The sequence below is a fragment of the Brachyhypopomus gauderio genome, chromosome 6 (assembly GCF_052324685.1).
Source record: "Brachyhypopomus gauderio isolate BG-103 chromosome 6, BGAUD_0.2, whole genome shotgun sequence".
Taxonomy (NCBI): domain Eukaryota; kingdom Metazoa; phylum Chordata; class Actinopteri; order Gymnotiformes; family Hypopomidae; genus Brachyhypopomus; species Brachyhypopomus gauderio.
This window is the reverse complement of record NC_135216.1, coordinates 2,521,677-2,545,587: the sequence shown is the minus strand read 5'-3', so window position 1 is coordinate 2,545,587 and position 23,911 is coordinate 2,521,677. Positions and strand designations below refer to the sequence as shown.

The window sequence follows — 23,911 nt, the reverse complement described above, 5'->3', positions numbered from 1 at the left end:
AGGAACGATGGAGGTCAAGCCGAGGTCTGGAACACCAGGAAACACCAGGGAACACCAGGAAACACCAGGAAACACCAGGGAACACCAGGAAACACCAGGGAACACCAGGGAACACCAGGAAACACCAGGGAACACCAGGGAACACCAGGAAACACCAGGGAACACCAGGAAACACCAGGGAACACCAGGAAACACCAGGGAACACCAGGGAACACCAGGAAACACCAGGGAACACCAGGAAACACCAGGGAACACCAGGAAACACCAGGAAACACCAGGAAACACCAGGGAACACCAGGAAACACCAGGGAACACCAGGAAACACCAGGGAACACTGTTCTACTGTGCAGTGACACATTTGATCTTGATGGAGTCAACATGGTAGGTCATTAGAAGAATCTTTCCTCACCATAAAATCCAGTATCAGATGGCAATAGAACATTTATTACAAGCTTAATGCATTTTGGAAACAGGCTCTGTGGCCTGATGAGGTTAAAACAATGAACTAATGAGTATGTTGGGAGTAAAAGAATGCAGTGAGAAGAATGAGTAGAGCCAAGTTTTACGCATTGATATAAATATGTCGTGTTTTGGGCTTGTTCTAGCTAATGACACAGATCATTTCAGTGGTAGAAAGAATTGATTCATTTAAATACTGACAAATTATATCAGCAAACATGACAGTCTGTAAAAAAAAACTGAAAAGAGGATGCCTTCTACAACAGAATGATACTAAACACATCAAAATTCACAATGGACTGCAGTACAATCTGGGCTTCAAAATATGTTTACAAGATTTGTTACAAAGGGGGTTTTTACTATGTACTGACCATGAAGTTTTACTGAGCCCTTTTTAGCTTGAAAGTATAAAAGATGGAAATAGTACTCTTGCTTGAACCTATTATAAGAAATGTCATCTTTAACTTCAGGTCAACTTCAGGAAATCAGGTCATTTTAGTTGCTTAGCTGCTCACTGCAACAAATATTTTCCTTAAAAACCTTTACATGCCACTGTCTATGTATGTATATCTGATGCAGCCATCTGATGCAGTCATCGCTAAGAGTTTCAACACATCAATTTTCATTCTTACAGATTTTCTGGGCCACCTAAACACTAACCAGGTGGTACAAGAATTGGGTTAGACCTTCACTCAGTGAGAGTAGCTCTCAGAAGTGGGCTTGGAGATGCCAAATGAACAAGCACGTACGTGATAATACCTATAACATTGTATATTTCTGCCCCCTATTGGGTAGAATATTGAACTGCAGGAACAACTCAAATCATGACTGTCCAATATCCAGATTTATTTTGTAATATTTTTCTTTGTTGAGATATAATAAATATTCTGCCAGCAGGTGATGTCTATGTTATCTTAAACATAAATGAATTCAGGGAAGCACAGCTTATCACCACAACCAAAGTCCACTGTCAGCCCATTAAAAAAAATCTTCTAGAAGCGTTACTAAAAGATTTGCATAATAGAACAAGTGTATAGATGCACACTCTCCTTCTCCTCAAGCACATCACATATAGGAGAAACTAACACACTATCATTTCATTGCTTATATTCCTCATTAAGTACAATATTAATTCATCCTGTAGCCACTCCACTTTTTAGCTGAATTTCTTTCTTTTGATTTGATTAACTTACATTTAAGGACATTCCTGTGATGAAATGAAGGTATGCTGGTGCTCCATGAACTGCTACAGAAAAAGGTTTAAATATGCAGTTAATATTTACAACACATATTTTTGGATGTCAACTCACTGAACACCTCCTATGGTGGTTAAAGTAGTATGTCAATGTCTGTGATGTGAATTGCCAATTTTCCAGTAGCAGTATCGAACATTATTGAAGAGACATGTCTGATGAAACCGTTATGAACAGGAGAGAATGACACTGACTTTGGCTTTAACAGTAACCAGACTCATTGAGAGAATCTAACAGTCAGATATATGAACTGAACAGAGGGTTAAAGATTGAAAGCACTTTGGCTTGAGTGAGAGAAACTAGTATCAAAAACTTTGAGGCGCACAAGCAAAAGATAAAAATGGCAAAGGATTCCACACCATCTTGTGGGAATAGTGTATGGTCTTGCATATAAACATGTTTCCAGATATATTAAGTTTTTGTCATAGGCCACATCAAGATTAGCTTTTGCGATTTGTTTAGAGAAATTTACAATTCAGGTAATTAAGAAGAAAATCACAAAGTTGTTCTGAGGTGCATATTCAGCGTGATTACAAAAACCTTCTTAAAAATGAAATATAAAAACAAAATTCACACACAATTCAATTCAGAGATTGCCCAGTGTGTTTCTCATTTTGTTGCAATAACTGACCTCAGTTCAGTTCACTTTAGTTACACGGGACTGTATGGTAACTCTTCTGACAGGCGTCTGATCTGCATTACGATTTTCTACCAGCTCCTGCAGCTGCAGAGCCCCGCCTCCAATGAAGCAAAACGCTGGGCAAACAGGAGTGGAGCAGTCCACAGGACCCTCCCACAGTGGGCGGAGAGAATGTGCATCATAAAAGGTAACCCGCCCCTTTTCAAAGTCAAGACACACACCCAGCCTGGGAGGTAGAGGATAGGTGACTCCGGTTGGAGAAGTTGGGCCATTTCCATTGGCGATGCCACCGTCTCTGTAGTTTGCTGTTCCGTGATGGGAGTTGGCAGAGGGGGGCAAGTATATCTTCCCCATGCCCATGGTGAGGAAGGTGAAAGGGGGCGGTGAGTCTGAAGAATCCTCCGCCCCGCTGTCATGGCCACTGTCTGGGTCATATCTGCAGAGATAAGGTAATTATTCAATTTGAGGGGTATACATAGCTTGATAATAAATGTGTGGGGTTTAAGGGCCCTAAGTGAGTTACAGCATATTAGCCCTCTTGATATTTCGCTCTCTCACCGTGGGCTGGCCATGTCTTGGGGCAGATGGAACCATTCCTGTAGTTTTGACTCTAAACCAACACCAACCTGTATAAAAAAAGAAAGGGTGAGAAAAGATGAAAGAGTGAGAGATTAAGAGTGACTTATGCATTATTTCCTACTCCTCCATCTTATTCTCTATGTATGCTCCTTGCCTTGACCAGGTAGGAGCCGGGTTCCACCGAACATGCCCAGTAGTGGCGTCCCTGTGTGACGGCCACGTCACCCACCAGAAGGTCTGCAGTCAGGTGACAGGAAGTGAGGGCGCGGTCAGCCGCCTGCAGGAGAGAGAGCCCGGGCACGCTGCGTGCACAGCGCTGTTCTTTACTCACCACCAGCCTGTCCGCATGCAGCCCCCAGCGAGAGTCCAGGTAGAAATTCAGTACTGACAGGGCGCAGACAGGGATGGGTTGGGGAGGGGTGGAGAGGGTAAGAGAGGAGAGTAGAGGAGAGGAGAGGGGAGGGGTGGAGAGGAGAGTAGAGGAGAGGAGAGGGGAGGAGAGGAGAGGAGAGGAGAGGAGAGGGGAGGAGAGGAGAGCAGAGGAGAGGAGAGGGGAGGGGTGGAGAGGAGAGGAGAGGGGAGGAGAGCAGAGGAGAGGAGAGGGGAGGAGAGGAGAGGGGAGGGGTGGAGAGGAGAGCAGAGGAGAGGAGAGGGGAGGGGTGGAGAGGAGAGTAGAGGGGAGGAGAGGAGATAAATGCCAGGAGATGAAAGTGTGTGGGTGATGAAGGGAGAGTGGAATTGACAAGGGGGACAACAGAGCCAGGGACGAAAGGAAGGTGGGGAGAATGGGGAGAAAGTGGAGGATTGACAGATAGAATAAAAGAATGAAAGAGTTATAAACGGGAAAAGGTAAAGCCATACAAGAAATTAGGACTGAAGAGGGGAGATAGACAGACTGACTGCAGACATCCAGGATAGAGCAGGCTCAAAAAAAAAATACAGAAAATAAATGTTCAGTAGAAAGTGGGCAGTTGAGCTTGTTTGAAGGAGATTTAGCTTAGCATTAGTCAAGTCCAATAGTAATACCAGAAAACTTCTTACTCTGAAGCTAAGTAATGTTAGGAATGTGAAACATGACATATTAGCCCAAATTCAACAGACTGAAAATTTCCAAAGAACATTAGGCTATAATAAAATTCAGTGTAATTTAGTAGTTCCTTGGGCTGGCTCAGACAATTATTATCTCATAACAAAATGCGTAACATCACAAAGGAGCTGAGGAAGAGAAAAGGACCATTAATGTAGCAGGAGGTAAAAATATGAATAAGCAAAAATGAATGAGAGAAAGAAGATAAAATGGAAAATCTATTAAAAGGAAAGAAAAGAATGTGGGATAAAAGTATAGTACCAGAGGATGGGAGAACAATAAAAATGTGGATGGAGGGATGGGTAAAAAAGAAAAGATTGAAAGACAAATGAGTCATTAAAACACTCCTTCCTGGGTAAACATCCTATGCGACTTCCCCTTAAATTCTTTGTAGAGTATGAGTAAGACTACACACCCCACTAGTTCTCCTCCACCTTTGTAGAGTAAGAGTAAGACTACACACCCCACTAGTTCTCCTCCACCTTTGTAGGGTAAGAGTAAGACTACACACCCCACTAGTTCTCCTCCACCTTTGTAGAGTAAGAGTAAGACTACACACCCCACTAGTTCTCCTCCACCTTCTCTACAAAACAAGCGTGACAGCTGACATCTGTCCTGATAACACATCCTTCAATACTGACACACAAACGAGTAAACTCACATACAATCATGTGTATGTAGACATGAACACAGATCTTGTATTTCTACCACTTATTTAGACTTTATGTATTACTCATGTCTGTGCAAGAAAGCTATTCTAACTACCTCTGTGTCCAGGATAACTTAAAGGCAAATTAGCATTGATCTCTTTGGCACAGGCAACCCAAGTATGATCCTTTTCAGCAAATAAAAGGAAGTGTATGTGAAAACTACATATGTGTATTTTTAAGACTGCAGCCATGGCAGGACAGGATGAATAAACATGATGAAGGCCGTGTTTCCCTGGTCTCTGCAGAGTGGTCACCTGGAGCTGGTGGAGTGTGCAGATATACTTCCTCACTGTAATCCCCGAAGCCGGCCTTGTTGCATCCCCTCACTCGAAGTACGTACACGCTGTCCATCTCCAGCCTGTCGATCACAGCGCTGGTTCCACACACTTCTTCCAATCTCTGCCAGCCCCAGCGGGCACCAGCCAATCCCCCACGGATGCCACCCCTAGCCCCGCCCCTAGCCCCACCCCCTGGCACTACACCCCGGCGACGATATTCCACAGAGAAGTGCCAAGCGGGAGAGGAGTCCTGGGACAGCCTCCAGCACAGGTAGAGTTGGTCATAGGCCAGAGAACGCTGTGTGTCAATCACAGGAGCTAGAGGGGCTGATGGGAAATCACATTTTTAGTTTGATATCATTTTATTATATCTTACTGTCATAAAAAAATTACTTGACTTATTTCTCGCTATCCTGACTTGGCACAGAATAAAAGTTAATAACCAAAAATATGTGGTTGAGAATGTGTTGCCTTTCACCCTGAATGAAGTTTAGGTCAGTGAGGAGTTTAAGCTCTCTGGAGACATCTAGCTGGAAGTGTCGAAATGAGGGATCTGCAGAGAGAGAGAAACTCTGTAGGGACTCAATAGACTGGGCCAGCCTGAGAGAGAGACAGGGAGAGAGAGAGACAGGGAGAGAGAGACAGGGAGAGACAGAGTAAGATTATAAGAGAGGGTCAGGGTTAATAAGCCTAATTAGCTTATGAGCGCCACCAATGAGACCTTAACTGACAACTGAAAACTGACACCTAGTGATTTATCTCCAGCACAGCATGGTTGTGAAAGTACATGCATTCTACCTGTTGTGTGTAAGTCGGGCTGCATGTACAAAGCAGGCCGGGTCCAGCTCTTTCAGGATTTCTTGAGTAAAAGCCATCAAGCCTGCATGCTCCAGCAAGCTCCGCCTCTCAGCGACCTGATTGGCTAAGGCCTCGCAGCGCCTCTGGCGTGAGCCTTCCAGAACCTGGGCCAGCAAGGACTGGCGTTCCAGCAGCAAAGATGTCAGCTGGCATACACACTGAGAAAGCTGCTCACGGGCAGCTACACTGTTAACCTAAACACACACACACACACACACACACACACACACACACACACACACACACACACACACACACACACATTAATGCTGTGCTAGAACAGTTTCATATAAAAAAGGATCACTGGGCAACACGGTCTGAGTGGAGTTTCCATGTTCTCCCCGTGTCTGCGTGGGTTTCCTCCGGGTCTCTGGTTTCCTCCCACAGTCCAAAAACATGGAGGTTAGGTAAATTGACATTCCCTGACAAATTCACCCTGAGTGTGTGTCTGTTCAATAAAAGCAGTTTTCTGAGTGTCTGTGCATGAATGTGTGTGTGCTTGTATGTCCAGTGGTGGATGGTGCTCTGTCACTAGGGTCTGTCCTCTCTCCCCTTCCTGCACCCCATTCAGTCCCCCAGGGGGCTGTGGCTTCCGGTAGAGAGTACGCTGTGTGCAATTGGCTCACCGGTGTGTGTGTGATTGGTTGTGTAAGAGTTGTATCTGTGTTAACAATTGTAAAGCGACCTTGGGTATCTAGAAAGGTGCTATATAAGTTCAACATTAATTCATCATTACAATTCGTTCTCCTGATGAACTGAGTGGGACTTTCAGGATTTCAGTTTTCTGAATTCGTTTATTATTAATTAATTTCTGAATTAAATCATTCAGCACTCAAATGCAACTGCAAATTATGATTTTTTTCCAATAGCTTTTTTTCCCCACAAACACAAATATTAGAAATACATATATTTTAAAATGTACTGTAGAAACGTGTAATCCTTAAGTGTAATGAGACTTGAGAATTGTTCTTCTGTGGGTAGCACACGGGTCAAATATTCCGACTCTGTTTGGCACTATATTAGTGGGAGTGATACCTCAGTTTGAGTGATGGCGTTCTCCAGCTGTGTAATTTGAGTCAGTACCGTGCCCTGATTGGACAAGATGTAATTTAGCTCCTTGGTGATCTTGTCCTACGATAGACACAAACAGCCAATGAGTGAACAGTCACTCAGCTTCACTTGTTTTTGACTTTGTACAACATCATACTAAATTTGAAATTAAATTACTATGAAGCTAAAACGTGGAACGTAACATTCGAAGCTTGAACTCAAAACCATTTAAACGTTTAACCATTAACCGTCTTAGAATCTCAGCCCAAGACAAGAAAGACTGGGTCACAAGTCCGAGTTCAAAAAAGCCATAGAGAAAAGGACCAGAGTGACTGAATGAGGAAAGGACAGAGAAATGAAAAGAAACCATGAACTGCATTTGCTCCATATGATGGTTTCACCATACCAGGTCCACGCGTTTTCACTGTGTCCAACCGAAGTTTTTCAGGGCCAAAAAGTGTAAATGTTCTGCATTAACTAAGATAATCACATTATCTGGAGCCTACTGCATATGACTTTCTCTTAGTAAAGATAAACATGATAAAAGGCTGAACTAACAGAAACTGAAATGTACATTACAGGCCCTGTAAAGCATGTGCCTGTCATTTGTTGTTTTGTCAGGGCTGGCTCAAGGGTTGTTACATCTGCTGCCACCAGGGGTGATCACGAGCCAGCTCCCATCAGAGCAATCAGCGTAATCCAGTGGTTCCCAAACTTTTTCTGCCGTGCCCCCTTTAGTAGATGAGAATATTTTTGCGTCCCCCCTACAAACTCAAACGCATATTGACCAGTGGTGTAGTAAAAAAAAAATAAGTGAGGGTTCGCGAGTGTAAGTTGTTGAGGGGGGGGTGTGGCGGCGAGCTCCGCCCACCTCACGCGACCCTGCGCGAACGGCGAGCGTCACTGTAGTGTTCTCTGAAACGATAGGTGGCGATAGGTACTCTTATCGGGCGATATAAAAATTATCGCCATTAATCTATTCTTAAAGATGGGTTGAGAACTGGGTCAAAATGGATAAGCAAACTATGATGACTTTCAACTTGATAGTTTAGCTCAGCTGTATTCCTAACCAAATTGCACAGTAGGGGCGAGAACGAGTTTTCAAACCTGTGAATTACAAATCATACGTGTGTTTACATGGATGCAGCCACGAAGTCGCCCGGTTTGCTTCATGGAAATTTCATTTTTAGGAACGTAAAGTGTTACCGGAGCGGAGCTCGGAGCGGTCGTTTTCTGCATGGTCCTAGCGCAAGATTAGTCGCTATTTAAACTGCAGAGGACCAAAACCGGCTTTTGAAAAAGTCCCCCCCAAATTACGTCCGTGAGGTTAAATGTACTAAATGTTGGCTTACATTTCAAATATCATGTTTAGCTGAGTAAACATGTTATCAACCCCTTTTAATGTACAGTATGTAGGCTTACAAATTCATGTTTAACTGAATAAACCGTTGAACACAAGTAGCCTACATTTTATTGAGCATGTTTTTTTTCTTCAAGTATCTTCAAGTATTCATCTTCAAGTATTCTTCAAGCTTTCTCAAGCAGTCATTGATGCATTTTGGAAACAGGAAATGAGCCCCTGGTCTAATGCACCCTCTGTATTAAGAAACCCTATCTCAAAGACTGACTTTTAGTCATTACTTGGGTAGCACGCATATGAGCCATTTTAATATAGATTAATCTAGATTAATCTAGATTAATTTCAAGATTTCAGTGAGATTTATCTAGATTAAAAAAATGTATCTATGCCCACCCCTAATATATATATATATATATATAAGTTTATTGTGCTGGGAAATATTGAACTGGACCTTGAAAGTTATGTACAAGTGCTTTAATTCCACTTTATAAAGGTGTATGAACCCAGCAAACATGACTTTGTTCATTGCGCTGAGGCGCGGCGCGTACGAAGTTACAAAATTCCAGAGGTGCACGAACTCGCGAATCGACAGCGCGTGAGGCCCTCGCGCACGGGCGGAGCCACCGCGATTACATCATTTTCGCCGCGCGGACCCACACGCTGCTCACGATGTGTCAAGTATAAACCAGGCTTAAGAGTTTTTTCACGGACACATACTTTCAAGCTCTGCGCCCGCCCTGCAATAGCTCCGCGCCCCCCACTTTGGGAACCACTGGCGTAATCAATGGATCTGCACCTGTCTCTCCCCTTAATTAAGGAAGACAGATGCAGTGTCTCGCTGCTGAGTTGTCTGTAGCCCTGTGTTCCCTATGCTCCCGCAGTCAGCCGCGTCTCTGGCCCTTCTTATATACAACATTTTGAACTTAGATAATATATAGTATAATATAAGCATGTAGTATATAATGGTATAATATTATGGCAGAGTTTTACAATATTTTACCACACAAACACAGTCATTTCCTGATATCCTTCTACTAAATTACAACTCAAATTTCAGCTCAAAAGACTAAAAGTTTTTTGTCTACATCTAAAAAGACCCTGAAGTTTGGTGTTCCGATTGAGTTTAAGGCCATACCTTGAGCGTTTGGTAGGCCTGGGTGACAGCCACGATCTTGTGGCCGGTGTGGACCCGACGGAGCTTACAGAGGGAGCAGAGGAGCCTCTGGCATGATTTACAGTAGAACTGAAGTTTCTCCTGATCATGCTCGAGACACGTCAGTACCTACAGGGAGAGGAAGATGGAGGAATTTAAGTTTGGAACCTAAGAGTGCACTGCTAGATATTTTCAAGAGAGGGACAAATCCTACAAGGCAAAGTGAAACCATTTATATAAGGAGAGACATACATGGATAAATGTAAATGTGCTGTATTTTGTCAATTGTGATTTTTACACCGAATCACAATTCGGTTACACATCGAGATTTGTCCTCCGCTTTTAACCCATCTGTGCAGTTAGAACACACACACACACACACACACACACACACACACACACACACACACACACACACACTAGTGATTACTAGGGGCCTGTGGATCACACGTGCCCAGAGCGATGGGCCGCCCTAGTTGCAGTTGGGGTTAGGTGCCTTGCTCAAGGGCACCTCAGTCATGGCCTCAGGTCTGGGAATCGAACCCACGACCCTCCGGTCACAAGACCAGTTCCCACCACCAGGCCATGACTGCCCCATACTACACTGTGGGTTAGATACAGCTTTTAATGAACACTGATACTACACTTATTCCACTCACAGGTGACAGAGCTCAGATTTATGGACCTCCACACCTACTACATTTGCTAAGAGGAGTGTGTTAGATCTACTCTGGATGTTGCCAAAACCCCCACGCTTCCCACCCTGACGGTTGCCTACGTCCAGCCACACCCCCAGCTCACCTTGGGCCGGAAGTTGAGGGTAGGGAGCACGTGCTCGTGCTGGGCACGTGGCGTGCCCCAGGGGTGGTAGAGCTTGAAGCACTCGTTGCAGAAGCTTGCCCGGCAGTCGGCACACCCCTTGGTGGCCTCCAGGGCATGCGGGGGCTTGCAGAATTGACACATGACAGCCACACTGCCGAGACTCACCGTGTGCCTGTACCTGCACATTTCAACAGGATGCCATGTGTTCCTTGGACCATTTAAGCTGTTATGGTAGCTGCATTTACTCTTAAAATAACATCTAGCTGACTGGGTTTAATTTCATTTAATAAATGAATCCAGCATTAACTGAACCTTTGACTCCTCAGCATATCAAGAATTGAGGTAGCAACCATAAATATTAAGTACTCAATACCAGTGGGTGTCTTCTTTGTATACATTGGTTCAGATGGTTAGGTGTGGATCCATTTCCAGTGTATTGGGGAGAACTGAGAGTGTATATGTGCATTACCTCTCCACTATACGCTCCAGAGTGAGGTTCCTCATGCAGTCAGCCAGACCCCTGTCACCCAGTTCCACATCTCGCCCACATGGGACACATGGGAAGAGCATGAGCTGGGCAGGGCCCTCCTTCCTCCTTCGCCCCGGGTACGTCCCCGAACCTGCACAAATGTACAGCAGGCATTGCCATTTAACCCCTTCCATCATTACCTATTCCCTTCTTTTGATCATTTGTATATTTATTGACATCTTCCACCATTAATTATCTCTAATGCACACGATGCAAGACTGTGAGTTTAGAAGCAACAGCGCCATCTTCAGGAAAGGCATGGAGTTACACCACAGGACTGCACAGACAGGAATAACAGAAACCATGAGGCACACACCTGGACGCAGCAGGCGTTCTGATTTGGGTATGGGTCGGCGGGCCTGGCGTGGCGAGCGGGTGTTGGGGGTGGAGGCGGGTGAGTTGGGCTCAGGGGGCAGCTCGGGTTGGGGGTAGCCACTCTGCACCAGCACCTCGGAGGCACAGAGCAAACACACGCTGTGCTGGCAGGGGAGAACCACCGGCTGTTTCACTATGTCCTTACACACGGGACACTGAAGCTCCCACTCCATGCTCTTCAGATTAGACTAGAGAGAGAGAGAGAGAGAGAGAGAGAGAGAGAGAGAGAGAGAGAGAGAGAGAGAGAGAGAGAGATGGAGGGGCTGGTAATTTAGGAAGTTAGTGTTAATAAGCTTTCAGGAGTTAGAGCACCAATGCTGTAAAAATGTGAATTAAATACATGGCTATCCATAAAACACAGAAAGTCAATACGTGGAATCAGTCAAGATTACTGAGTTCAATTCACAACATGATCAAAGCAATTTCTGATAAACTGTATTTACATATTTTTTACTGTAGTGGTCGTTGGCCTTCAGAGCTAAAGCAAGAAGTGCCCTAATGATCTCATACATTCTGCTCCACAGAGGAAGCAGTTCGTCGTAATGGTCATTAAATCCTCTTTCTCCCACTTTTCTAACTGCTGTGGATCTCATGGGAGTACTCTTATGAAGGATTGGTGGAACTGGTGAGCTAGAAAATGCAAGAAGAAACCATTAGCAATCGATGCCATGGATACCAAACTACTGAGAGTCCAGGAAATCAGCTGCTCACTCAGCACAAAGGTAAGTCCTTAACAAGCAGGCAGCTAGCTGTTACCCATTAGCTGACTGACAGATTGTACGCAGCTCTTGGAGCAAAGCTGCTACATTTACAGCATTTTGCAACCACAGTTATCCAGAGTGAAACATATTTGTTAGTATGACAGCTGCCAGGGAACAGAACCCATGAATTTAGTGTTGTCTTTCTCTACCAGATGGCCTAAAGGAGCACCAGCCACAATGGGACTGAGTTTGCTACACTGGACTGATACTGTACAGCCACTGCAAACTCTAGAATATCTGGGATCATGATTTTCTTTTATTATCATTATTTACATTTTCTTATTCTACATTTACCTGTTAACCATAATTAACAGAAACTGCAGGGGCAACTCACAATCAACATATCTTCTGTGAAATCTGTGTAATACTGCTATGAAATGTGTGTAATAAATTTTATTTTTACTTCTCAGTGTACTTTCGTGTTGTTATTTTGCTGGAATACGTAATTCGATTCTCTGTATGTCCTGTACATATGCAGAATTGACAATAAAACTACTTGACGACTTAATTTCTCCTGTTGGAAGGAGGCCTGTTAATTCTATGGAGAGAACACCATGCCTTGTTACTCAGGCATATAAATGGAGGCAAAGGTCACGTAATGTCAAAACATTAATGATGGCACAAGAAACACAAACATTAATGAAGATAATGGCAAATGAGTCTGGAAGTCCATGTGAACCTCATCATTTTTGAAAGGTGTTAAATCAATTAACTGAGCATACTTTGTGGGTTACTGGTCACAAGCTTGTCTCATACTGTGTCAGCAGAACTCTTTAGGACATCCCTGAATCACCATTCAGTTATGAGCTGACCAAATTCAGCCACAACATCAACCCACGAGTGTTGGTAGGTCATAAGAGAATCGTGTGCCATCTTAACTAAACCCTTTTTATAAATTGCTTTTCAAAAATTTTAATAATCTGCAACATTAATTTATGTCCCTCGCTGTATATGACTTGAGCAACTTAGCTTATCAGAATAAATGGATATTTCTGGGAAAAGCACCTAAACTCTTAACAAAAATGTTGTTGTGGCAAAGGCTGTGGCAGGATGGAGACTTTAGCTAAGACACTTGAGAATTTCATTTACTACACACCCAAAAACATTCTAGAAACTTGACCCACATCAAAATATTCCTCCCGCACTTTTTGTTTCCCATCTTTTCTCATCCTTCAGTTTTTACCTGAAAGCTTGCTGAGAACCATTGTTTAAACATGTAAAATGAAAATGAAGGACATTTTAAAGAAGTTTCAGTGGTTGAAAAGATCACAAGCACAATGTAGTTCATTCTTCATACAGGAAGACTGAATATCTGTCTCATCTGGCTATGCTTTCTGGTGATTCCAAGTTTTTCCCGTTACACCAGTATCCCAGTTGTTGTGTTTGTCTGCTTGTTTCGTTCCTTGTAACTGATGTACCCTCATTATAACGCGTTATGTTGTTTCTCTTGGTTCTTTCAGTTGATCCCGTTCATCCGTTCACCATCTATTGTTATTTATAGTAACCGTGTATGTTTGCTGATGTACGTTCCTAGTTGTCTTTTTGCTAGTCCGCCTTATCTGTTTGTTAGCCCCAGTGTTGTGTATGCTTCCTAGTACCTGACTGTCTTGTGGTTATTTGTGTAGTTCAAGTAATAAACCTGTTAGAATTCCTGTTCTTGCGTCTCACCTGCCTAGTGCAAAACGTTACAATATCCCAATAGGTTGACAGATAAAGGAATCTATCAAAAACAGTATAGTGATTAAAGTGATTGAATCAGTATATATCAAAATAAGATAGTGGTATCATAGGATAATTAACTTCATATTACTATGCGGTTTTACATTTTTGCTGGTATAGTTATATAGTTATAGTTTATACACACACACACACACACACACACACACACACACACACACACACACACACACACACACACACACACACACACACACACACACACACACTGCTCAAAATATAAAGGGAACACTTAAACAACACAATATATCTCCAAGTCAACCACACTTCTGTGAAACCAACCTGTTCAGTTATGAAGCAACACTGTGAATCAATTTCACTTGCTGTTGTACAAATGGAACAGACAACAGGTAGAAATGAGAGGCAATTAGCAAGACCCCCCCTATAAAGGAGGTTCTGCAGGTGGAGACCACAGACCTTTTCTCTGTTCTCATCCTTTCTGGCTGATGTTTTGGTCACTTTGGCATTTTGTCAAATCAAATCAAATCAAATATATTTGTATAGCGCTTTTCACAACACATGTTGTCACAAAGCGCTTTACAGGATTTACAAGTTTAACAATACTATGGGTCCAAATCCCTAATGAGCAAGCCAAAGGCGACAGTGGCAAGGAAAAACTCCCTAGATGGTGGGGAATAGGAAGAAACCTTGGGAGGACCAAGACTCAAAAGGGAACCCATCCTCCATTGGGCGGCCCGTTAACACACAAATTACACAAAAACAAATTATACAGACGAATACACAAGTCATAAATAAATCACACAATCAGGCTAAGTATAAGGTAACTAGAATGAAAGTTCTGGGTGTTGATATTGTCAATGTAAATGTCTTATGATGAACGCCAGGTTTTCATTCCGTGTCGGAGCGATGATATATATATATATATATAAATATACAGCCCCGTCGACAGGGGGGGACAACCGGGTCTGTTGTCCCGGGCCCCAGGGCCAGGGGGGCCCATCAAAGAGCCCAGCAATTTAATTTTTATTTAAAGTCTATAATTTTAAATAATCTTGAAATCTTTCATTAATATAAAATTTTGTACTCAAAACAAGCTCAATGGCTAAAATATATATGTTTTTTATCTGCATATTTTCCATTAAGTGCATACACCCCCTCCTCCCACTGAAAAATGGTTTGATCCAGCACCGACCGTAACCGGCTGGTACCCGCCAAACAGCGGGAAATACAGTGGAGGATAGTTAAAGTAAACAGAAATCTGGAGCGCAGAAAAGAAAGAAAAAACATTTACCTGACGAATTTTAATGTTGCATTGTGTTCCAGGTTTGAAAAGTGCTGGAATTTAGGCTAAAGTACTACTTCGTTTCACAACAAATGTAATTCCAGGACGAAACATGAGAGAACGTGAAGACGTTAAGATTGGGCATTTTGAAAATAAACAACCATTAAATAATGTAAATAAAAAGCGAATTATTTTGAGTATATGTATAAATATTTAACTTAATTAAGTTTAGCGTTCAGGGAAATACTGAAATGGACCTTTAAAGTGACGCACAAGTGCTTGAATTCCACCTTATAAAGGTGTATGAACCAATATAGATCATTGGTATGAACCCTGCAAACGTGACTTTGTTCATTGCGCTGAAGCGCGACGCGCGCGAAGTTACAAAATTCGAGAGGCGCACGACCTCGTGAATCGAATCGCGAATCGAGACCCTCGCGCACGTTCGGTGCCACTGCGATTACGTCATTTTCGCCGCGCGGACCCTCGCGCCGCTCGCGCCGCGTCAAGTATAAACCAGTCAGCTGTCAGAAACAGCTTTGATGTGTGGCTATATTATATACTATATTACCTAACACAAGGATTGTCTGCTACAGAGAAAATTCAAATGACGTAAGCCGGGGGGGGGGGGGGGGGGGCACATGATATTTTCTTGTCCCGGGCCCCAGGAAGACTGTCAACGGGCCTGTAAATATATATTGGGCTATGTATGTCAGTTCTCTCACCATAGAGGGAGCATGAAGCGGTGTCTACAACCCACAGTAGTTGCTCAGATAGTGCAGCTCATCCAGGATGCCACATCTATGCAAGCTGTGACTAGAAAGTTTGCTGTGTCTGTCATCACAGTGTCCAGAGCATGGAGCAGATACCAGGAGACAGGCCAGTACACCAGGAGACATGGAGGGGGCCGTAGGAGGGCAACAACCCAGCAGCAGGACCACTTTAACTTTTTGTTATGTTTTAAGTTTAAATGAGTACATGTTTTTGAGTAATGACTGCCACTAACATTATAATTTATGAGTATCCACAGTCACGCAGCGTCTGATGGCACCAACATGCCTGGTGTACCGGATTTACTTTTTACAGTGGTCACAATGGTGGCGCGTCATGGCCTGGCGGTTAGGGAACTGGTCTTGTGACCGGAGGGTCGTGGGTTCGATTCCCAGACCTGAGGCCATGACTGAGGTGCCCCTGAGCAAGACCCTTAACCCTCAATTGCTCACTTGTATGAAAATGAGATAAAATGTAAGTCGCTCTGGATAAGAGCGTCTGCCAAATGCCATAAAAATGTAGAAAAAATGGTTAAGTTGGGGGAAATTATATAATTATTACTAAAAGTATTGTAGTATGTAGTACTTAAAAATATATATTTTAAAAATTAAGATTTTCCTAAACTTATATCTTTTATTTAAAGTTTTATTTTTTTAAAGTTAACTGTACTTAAAAATTATATTACATTAACTTAAAATTTCTTAGGTAATCGGTTACAACAAAACTTTTGAGTTTAGTGAACTTGTTGGGTTTTACAGTGTAGAGATGCATATTCTGACTAAACACTTAGCACTTTTGTAAGTCGCTCTGGATAAGAGCGTCTGCTAAATGCCATAAATGTAAATGTAAATGCCCGCAACATCCTCCAGCATGACCGGTTTGGCAGTGGGTCAGTAATGGTGTAGGGAGGCATTTCTTTGAGGGCCACACGGACCTCCATGTGCTAGCCAGAGGTACCGTGACTGCCATTAGGTATCAGGATGAGGTATCAGACCCATTGTGAGACCATATGCTGGTTCAGTGGGCCCTGAGTTCCTTCTGATGCATGACAGTGCTAGGCCTCATGTGGCTGAAGTGTGTCAGCAGTTCCTGCATGATGAAGGCATACAATTTCCTGAAGGGATCCGTCCCAAGGGATAAATAAAGCTCTATCTATCTATCTATGCTATGGACTGGCCTGCCCGTTCCCCAGAGCTGAATCCAATTAAGCACATCAGGGACATTATCCACCAATTCCACGTTGCACCACTGACTGTCCAGGAGTTGACTGAGGCTTTAATCCAGGTCTGGGAGGAGATTCTTCAGGAGAACATCCACCGTCTCATCAGGAGCATGTCCAGGTGTTGTAGGGAGGTCTCATCAGGAGCATGCCCAAGTGTTGTAGGGAGGTCTCATCAGGAGCATGTCCAGGTGTTGTAGGGAGGTCTCATCAGGAGCATGTCCAGGTGTTGTAGGGAGGTCTCATCAGGAGCATGTCCAGGTGTTGTAGGGAGGTCTCATCAGGAGCATGTCCAGGTGTTGTAGGGAGGTCTCATCAGTAGCATGTCCAGGTGTTGTAGGGAGGTCTCATCAGGAGCATGTCCAGGTGTTGTAGGGAGGTCATAAAGGCACGTGAAGGCCACACACACTACTAAACCTCATTTTAACTTGTCTTGAGGAATTTCCACTGAAGATGAATCATTTGATATTTTGAGTCATTTGATTTTCCACTTTGATTTTGAGTATGATTCCAAATCCAGACCTCCATGATAATAATATTGATTTACATTTATCATTGTTATTTTGTTCTCAACACATTCCACTATGTAATAAATAAAGATTTTCAACTGGAATATTTTATTAATTGCGATCTACAATGTGTTATTTTAGTGTTCCCTTTATTTTTTGAGCAGTATATATATCAATATAGTTTATTGTTTACAGGCTCCCAAGGGTCTAAACCACCTTTTTAAATATGCAGCTGTTCTAAAAAAAAATCACACACCATCATGATTCACCTCACTCAAGATTAAAGATTAAAAACACATTTTTATAAACTAGCATTCGGTACTAGCTAGACATTTTAGATGATTTTTTTTCTTTAATGTTTTTAATGTTTAGTGGGTGTTATGTACTGAATGAAGTGGACAAATGCGGTATTGACATGTAACATGTGCTATAGTGTCACGTAGGGCAACGCCCCCTCTCGTAGCTGTCACTCTGGGTTCCCTCATGTCCGTGTTCCCTGCCTGTTTGTCCCGCCCTGCTCGTTGGTTCTATGGATTCCTTGTTTGTTACCACGCCCCTGTGTCATTGTCATCACCTGTCCCTAGTTTAGTCCTGTGTATATTAGTCCCTGTGTCTCCCAGGTCTAGTTGTCGGTCTTTTTGTTTATGCCTGTGAGTTGTCAGATCTCGTTCATCGTGAGTACTGCCGTGTTGCGCCTTGTGTTACCCGTCACCCGTGTATTTTGCCTGCCCTTCCGTAGTCAGTCTTCCTTGTTGTTTTCTTTGTCCGTGTTCATGCCTTTGTACATTTCATGTCAGGATTGCCAACCCGTTATGACCCATGCCCGTTACATCGACTCTGCCTATGGAATTTCCTGTAATAAATCTCGCTCTCCTCAGCGCTTGTGTCCGCCTCCCTGTTCTGCCCCGCGCAGATCGTTACATAAAGACCGACCTTACAAGGACACAGCGAGGGAGCGAGACTCTGGTGAGTTTAATCGCTGTGATGAGATGTTGGCTGGTTCGGTCCAGTTCAACTCTCCGATATTGCAGCGTGAACGAACCAGAGACAGAAATTCCCCTGGCGCTGTGGGAACACGGAAGTCTCGACGCGCACCAACGAAAGCCCAGTCACTTTCGGTTTCGACTGGCTTTCGCGTCGAGACTCCTATTGAGCGCTACGTGTCTGCCCGGCTTGGCGAACACCACAGGCGTGAGCAACCTGTGGTGCAAGCAGCGGGCAGACGGAATGAGCGCACAGACGAGCGTTGGCTTAACCCTCGGTTTGCTCTCGGTGGCCACTGCGAGCTCCCGACGCCTCGGAGGAGGCGGAGCCGTCGCAGAGAGAGCAACCGAGAGGCTTCTGTGTCTGTGTGTTCTTCCAGGCTCAACCCGGACACTGAGGAGGAGGACTTAACATCGCTGATCCCGCCGGCTACTCCACAGGACACCCCCATGTATTTTTTGGGGGGGAGTACAAGCCACGTCGGCTTGGCGGACACGCCCCCCGATGACGTCAGTATGGTGGCTCCGCCCCCCGAGGACGTCGGCTTGGAGGACACGCCCCCCGATGACGTCAGTATAGTGGCTCCGCCCCCGAGGACGTCGGCTTGGCGGACACGCCCCCCGATGACGTCAGTATGGTGGCTCCGCCCCCCGAGGACGTCGGCTTGGCGGACACGCCCCCCGATGACGTCAGTATGGTGGCTCCGCCCCCCGAGGACGTCGGCTTGGCGGACACGCCCCCCGATGACGTCAGTATAGTGGCTCCGCCCCCCGAGGACGTCGGCTTGGCGGTTCCGCCCCCCGAGGACGTCGGCTTGGCGGTTCCGCCCCCCGAGGACGTCGGCTTGGCGGTTCCGCCCCCCGAGGACGTCAGCATGGCGGTTCCGCCCCCCGAGAACGTCGGCTTGGTGGCTCCGCCCCCCGAGCGCATCTCCTCACCCCAGGTTCCAGTTCCCGCTGCCCGTAGGCAGTCCACGTCGGTTCCTGTCCCCGCTGCCCGTCGGCAGTCCACGCCGGTTCCTGTCCCCGCGACCCTGGAGAGGTCGTCCACGCCGGTTCCTGTCCCCGCGACCCTGGAGAGGTCGTCCACGCCAGTTCCTGTCCCCGCGACCCCGGAGAGGTCGTCCACGCCGGTTCCTGTCCCCGCGACCCTGGAGGGGTCGTCCACGCCGGCTCCTGTTCCCGCTGCCCGCCAGCGGACCCTGCCTGTTCCCGCTGCCCGCCAGCGGACCCTGCCTGTTCCCGCTGCCCGCCAGCGGACCCTGCCTGTTCCCGCTGCCCGCCAGCGGACCCTGCCTGTTCCCGCTGCCTGCCGCCCGGCCGCGCCTGTGCCCGCTGCCTGCCGCCCGGCCGCGCCTGTGTCCCCAGAGACTGTGCTGCCCTCTATTGGGCCTGGACTCTTTGTGCCCCCTGCTCTGCCATGTGCCCCTGTCTCTTTGCCCATGTTCCCCTTGCTCCCATGTTCTGTCCCTGGTTTTGTTGGTCCCAGTCCCTGTGTGTGTGCCTGTTCGTGTCCTTGTGCCCGTCCCTGTGTCTGGTTCCAGTGGTGTCCTCGCTGTCCCGGTTCCCGTGTCTGTTCCCCAGATTGTGACCCACTTCGTTCCTGTCCCAGTCTCCGTCGTCCAGGCCGTGTTTGCCTCAATGTTTACCTCTGCCCTGTCCCCTGGCCCCGCTCCAGTGTCTGTCCCCGGTCCTGTCCTGTCCAGTCCTGCTCCTGTGCCTCGCCCTGGCCCTATCCGGTCTCCCTGTGTCCCGTGTCATGCCGTGTCCCAGGTCCCTCGTCCTATTTTGTCTGGTCCTGTCCCTCCGGTCTGTCCTGTGTCCGCTGTCCCTGTCCTGTCTGCCCTTGCGTGCCCCAGAGTGGCACGCTTTGAGGGGGGGTTCTGTCACGTAGGGCAACGCCCCCTCTCGTAGCTGTCACTCTGGGTTCCCTCATGTCCGTGTTCCCTGCCTGTTTGTCCCGCCCTGCTCGTTGGTTCTATGGATTCCTTGTTTGTTACCACGCCCCTGTGTCATTGTCATCACCTGTCCCTAGTTTAGTCCTGTGTATATTAGTCCCTGTGTCTCCCAGGTCTAGTTGTCGGTCTTTTTGTTTATGCCTGTGAGTTGTCAGATCTCGTTCATCGTGAGTACTGCCGTGTTGCGCCTTGTGTTACCCGTCACCCGTGTATTTTGCCTGCCCTTCCGTAGTCAGTCTTCCTTGTTGTTTTCTTTGTCCGTGTTCATGCCTTTGTACATTTCATGTCAGGATTGCCAACCCGTTATGACCCATGCCCGTTACATCGACTCTGCCTATGGAATTTCCTGTAATAAATCTCGCTCTCCTCAGCGCTTGTGTCCGCCTCCCTGTTCTGCCCCGCGCAGATCGTTACATATAGCTAAAAATAAAAATTTACTTACTTACTTACTATAGTGTACACCTGTCAAGTACACATGTTCTTTGTAAATTTTGGAAACCATAAATTGTGAGAGTCTGACATATGATTTAGGCTTCATTAACCCAATTGCTCAAATAGATTCTATAAATCGTTTATGGATGTAGTGATTTGTGTTTAAACTATGAAATTCTGGGAAAGTCAACTTCATTGTGTTCTCTCCAAAGCTTTTTTAATGACGATCTAATGTTGAGACGATATAATGTTGAATATTCATAGAACAATAGAATACCACCCTTCCTTATCTGACGAGTTTGACTATGATCCAAGAGGAGTAAGTGAAAAAGCCACAATTAATCTCACCGAGATAAAGACAGAAGCTATATAAATAGCGCTCTGTCAGGCAAAGAAAATGCTTTCATTCAGTGTGAATAATAACTGGCCATGCCAGTTCGTCAACTATCTGATGTGCTTGAAAGCCTAGTGTGTGGCCACACTACAGGCTGCCACACTCATACACAACAGTGTATACTGTACCACCTAATGTGAGGCAGCATTGGCCAGTAAAAGTCAACATACAAGGTCTATCACTTGATCTCAGGTTTTGCTGAATACTACAAGCCCCCTAGTAAATAAAAGGTGCAGAAAGTAGAACGTCTTTGGAATGGAAAAGTGCATTTCTTCAAAACCACAACTGGCCATGGGTTGTTTACCAGGGTTTCTGCAGGGTGCAATGGCCCCTGACAACACAGAGCAGCTCCCACCATATCTCTGCCATTTTGGATCTGGGCACCTGTATAAGTATTGAGCCTTTGCTCAACCTGCTTGACACGAATGGTATTAACATTGTCTTGAAGCCTGACAATGTCACTGTTTTTACCACATAGACCATTAAAGAGATGAAAGTGCACCTGTGAGAAATCCAGAAAAATATGTCTTCTGTTAATTGCTAAGTGAGACAGTATGATCCCAGAACCATCATCTGCAGAACAGACAGTAATGGTAAATGGTACAGTATTTCCTAACCGGGCACTGAATTGCTATACTTAGAATATGGTTCTCGGGTTAAAGGACTAGCATGTGCAGTGAAGTCCAGTGACTGGAGAAAAGGCCCTGAGATACAAATAATACTGATTACCACTTACAGTGTTGCAGCAGAAGCGAGCACAACATTTTCAATGTAAGCGAGTTCTTTGCAGAGGCATGACAAGACAATATTTACTGCTGCACTGTTGCACTGTGGTGACTGTGGTGCACATTATCCTCCTCAGTGTGTCAAACTGACAAACTGACATGCAACAACAGAGACTAGGAAAACCAGCAGCATTTAGGCAGAGGTTGCCCACAGATTGCATACTCAAAAATGGTCCAAAACAAAAACAAAGAAACAAATAAAGGTTAATGTAGTACATCAATCAAAGGGATGGGTGGCAAAAGCAGGCTACATTTCAGGGTGCAGGCTACATTTGCGGCTGCATACAGCCATGCCACTACACTTCATCACGATTACTCAGGTCAAACAACCTGAGTTTACTGTCTGTGCCACGCTCATGTCTAAAGACTCGTGGAGACCGAGCATTTAAGGTGGTTGCTCCAAAACTGTGGAACACACTTTCTCCACATTTAAGATCAGCTGACACTGTAGATACTTTTAAAAAACAGCTAAAGACTTTCCTTTTTACGCAGGCATTTAGTTAGTGGTGGAGGTTGCAGCCGTTGACCTTGTACACTGTATTTTATTTCTGTTTTATAGTGTGTGTTTTTGTGTCTTTGATTTATTTTATTTTATTTTCCGTTGTAAAGCACTTTGTGGCTTGTGCCTGTGAAAAGTGCTATATAAATGTATTTTACTTACTTACTTACTTACTTACAGGTGGTGGGTCCAGTCACCACTGTCAAACCAACACATGCGGGAGAAAACCCATGTCACCTACAATGGGGGCATCACACACACTGAGCGTGTCCTCCTTTTAACCTTGACATCAGTACATGCTTAAGGTCATTGAGCAGTTACAAAATTGACAGATCATTTTGAATATGTTTATAGAATAGTACTGTAGATGGGTTTCTGGTAATGGTAAACCATCTACAGATGTGCCTTTTTTGTTTGTTTAACTAAAGGCTTGACATTTTCCTGGCACACATGCAGACACTTGCAGATTAAAGTGGATTTACATGCACTGACTTTAATGACATTAAGAAAGACCCTGCCATCAAAAATAGAAGATTAAAAAACTGGCAGGGTAACGAGTAGTTTTACAAACTGTTCAGAAACGCCGAAAGGGTTTCTTAACAAACACATCTTTACCTACAGACATTTCAAATGGAGCGTTGTATATTCCCATTTCACAAAGCAAAGAGAGTAAATTTCACTTGTATAAAAAAGCAGTCACGTATCAGAACAGGTTTAAATGCGCCAGCGCGTCTTGGTCGTTTTACTGTCATTCGCCAATGTCAACTGGGCCTGTACGCCACTTTCTGTCCCTTACGCTGCAGCCAACACTGTGGTACATGAAATGATAGGACACAGTTTTATAAACGCTCTCTCTCCTACTGTAGTTTTTAGATGGTTTTATGTTGCTAACACATAATCGGTTGGGATATTTTACCGGCATACGCATTAATGAGCAACGCGCTTACCTTCACCCGGTGTCTAGGCGCCATTACAGAATAATCCTACCTGCTAAGAGCGATGATCCCCATGAATGTGAGTCACGGCGACCGACTTGTGTGCCAGTTACCAGAAACCGTAAAATTACAAAATGCATGTAAATGAAAGCTGCTGGTCTTTATCCGTCTGCTACCACAGGCGGGTAGTGCCACGGAGGCGCGACTCGTAGTGATCTAACCGCACGGCTCGGTTTAAAACGATGGAGGCTCGTTCAGAAAGCGCAGTTTACCATTTTGAGGTCGGGAGCGAAGCTGGTCCACGATACTGGAGTCACTGCTCATCGCACTGCGCTCCTCCAGCTGGGACTGAGACTGAGACTGAGATGTGAGACTGAGACTGAGACTGAGCTGTGAGACGTGAGACGTGAGCTGTGAGACGTGAGAGGTGAGCTGTGAGACGTGAGCTGTGAGATGTGGGTTAGTAGGATGCTGCGTCGTCAGTGCGACACTCGTCTTTCGACACTCGTCCTCCTTCAATCCGCCTCCATCC

At 45.1% G+C, this 23,911-nt stretch overlaps 1 protein-coding gene across 3 annotated transcripts; it reads right to left on the bottom strand.

Moving 5' to 3' along the window:
- Positions 1-483: 483 nt before the first annotated feature.
- On the bottom strand, positions 484-23,911 carry trim46b (tripartite motif containing 46b). Of its 3 annotated transcripts, none has more exons than XM_077008128.1 (12): positions 23,652-23,911; positions 11,095-11,341; positions 10,719-10,869; positions 10,229-10,427; positions 9,410-9,556; positions 6,900-6,995; positions 5,805-6,058; positions 5,485-5,606; positions 4,983-5,333; positions 3,086-3,315; positions 2,911-2,978; positions 484-2,788 (listed from the first exon to the last, which is right to left on the bottom strand). In XM_077008128.1, the coding sequence occupies exons 1-12, from the start codon at positions 23,652-23,654 to the stop codon at positions 2,350-2,352; spliced, it is 2,307 nt and encodes a 768-aa protein (XP_076864243.1). In that variant the 5' UTR covers positions 23,655-23,911; the 3' UTR covers positions 484-2,349. The 3 variants fall into 3 exon arrangements, with proteins under 3 accessions (XP_076864243.1, XP_076864244.1, XP_076864245.1); XM_077008129.1 differs by lacking the exon at positions 23,652-23,911 and adding an exon at positions 23,432-23,636; XM_077008130.1 differs by lacking the exons at positions 484-2,788; positions 2,911-2,978; positions 3,086-3,315 and adding an exon at positions 3,799-4,236.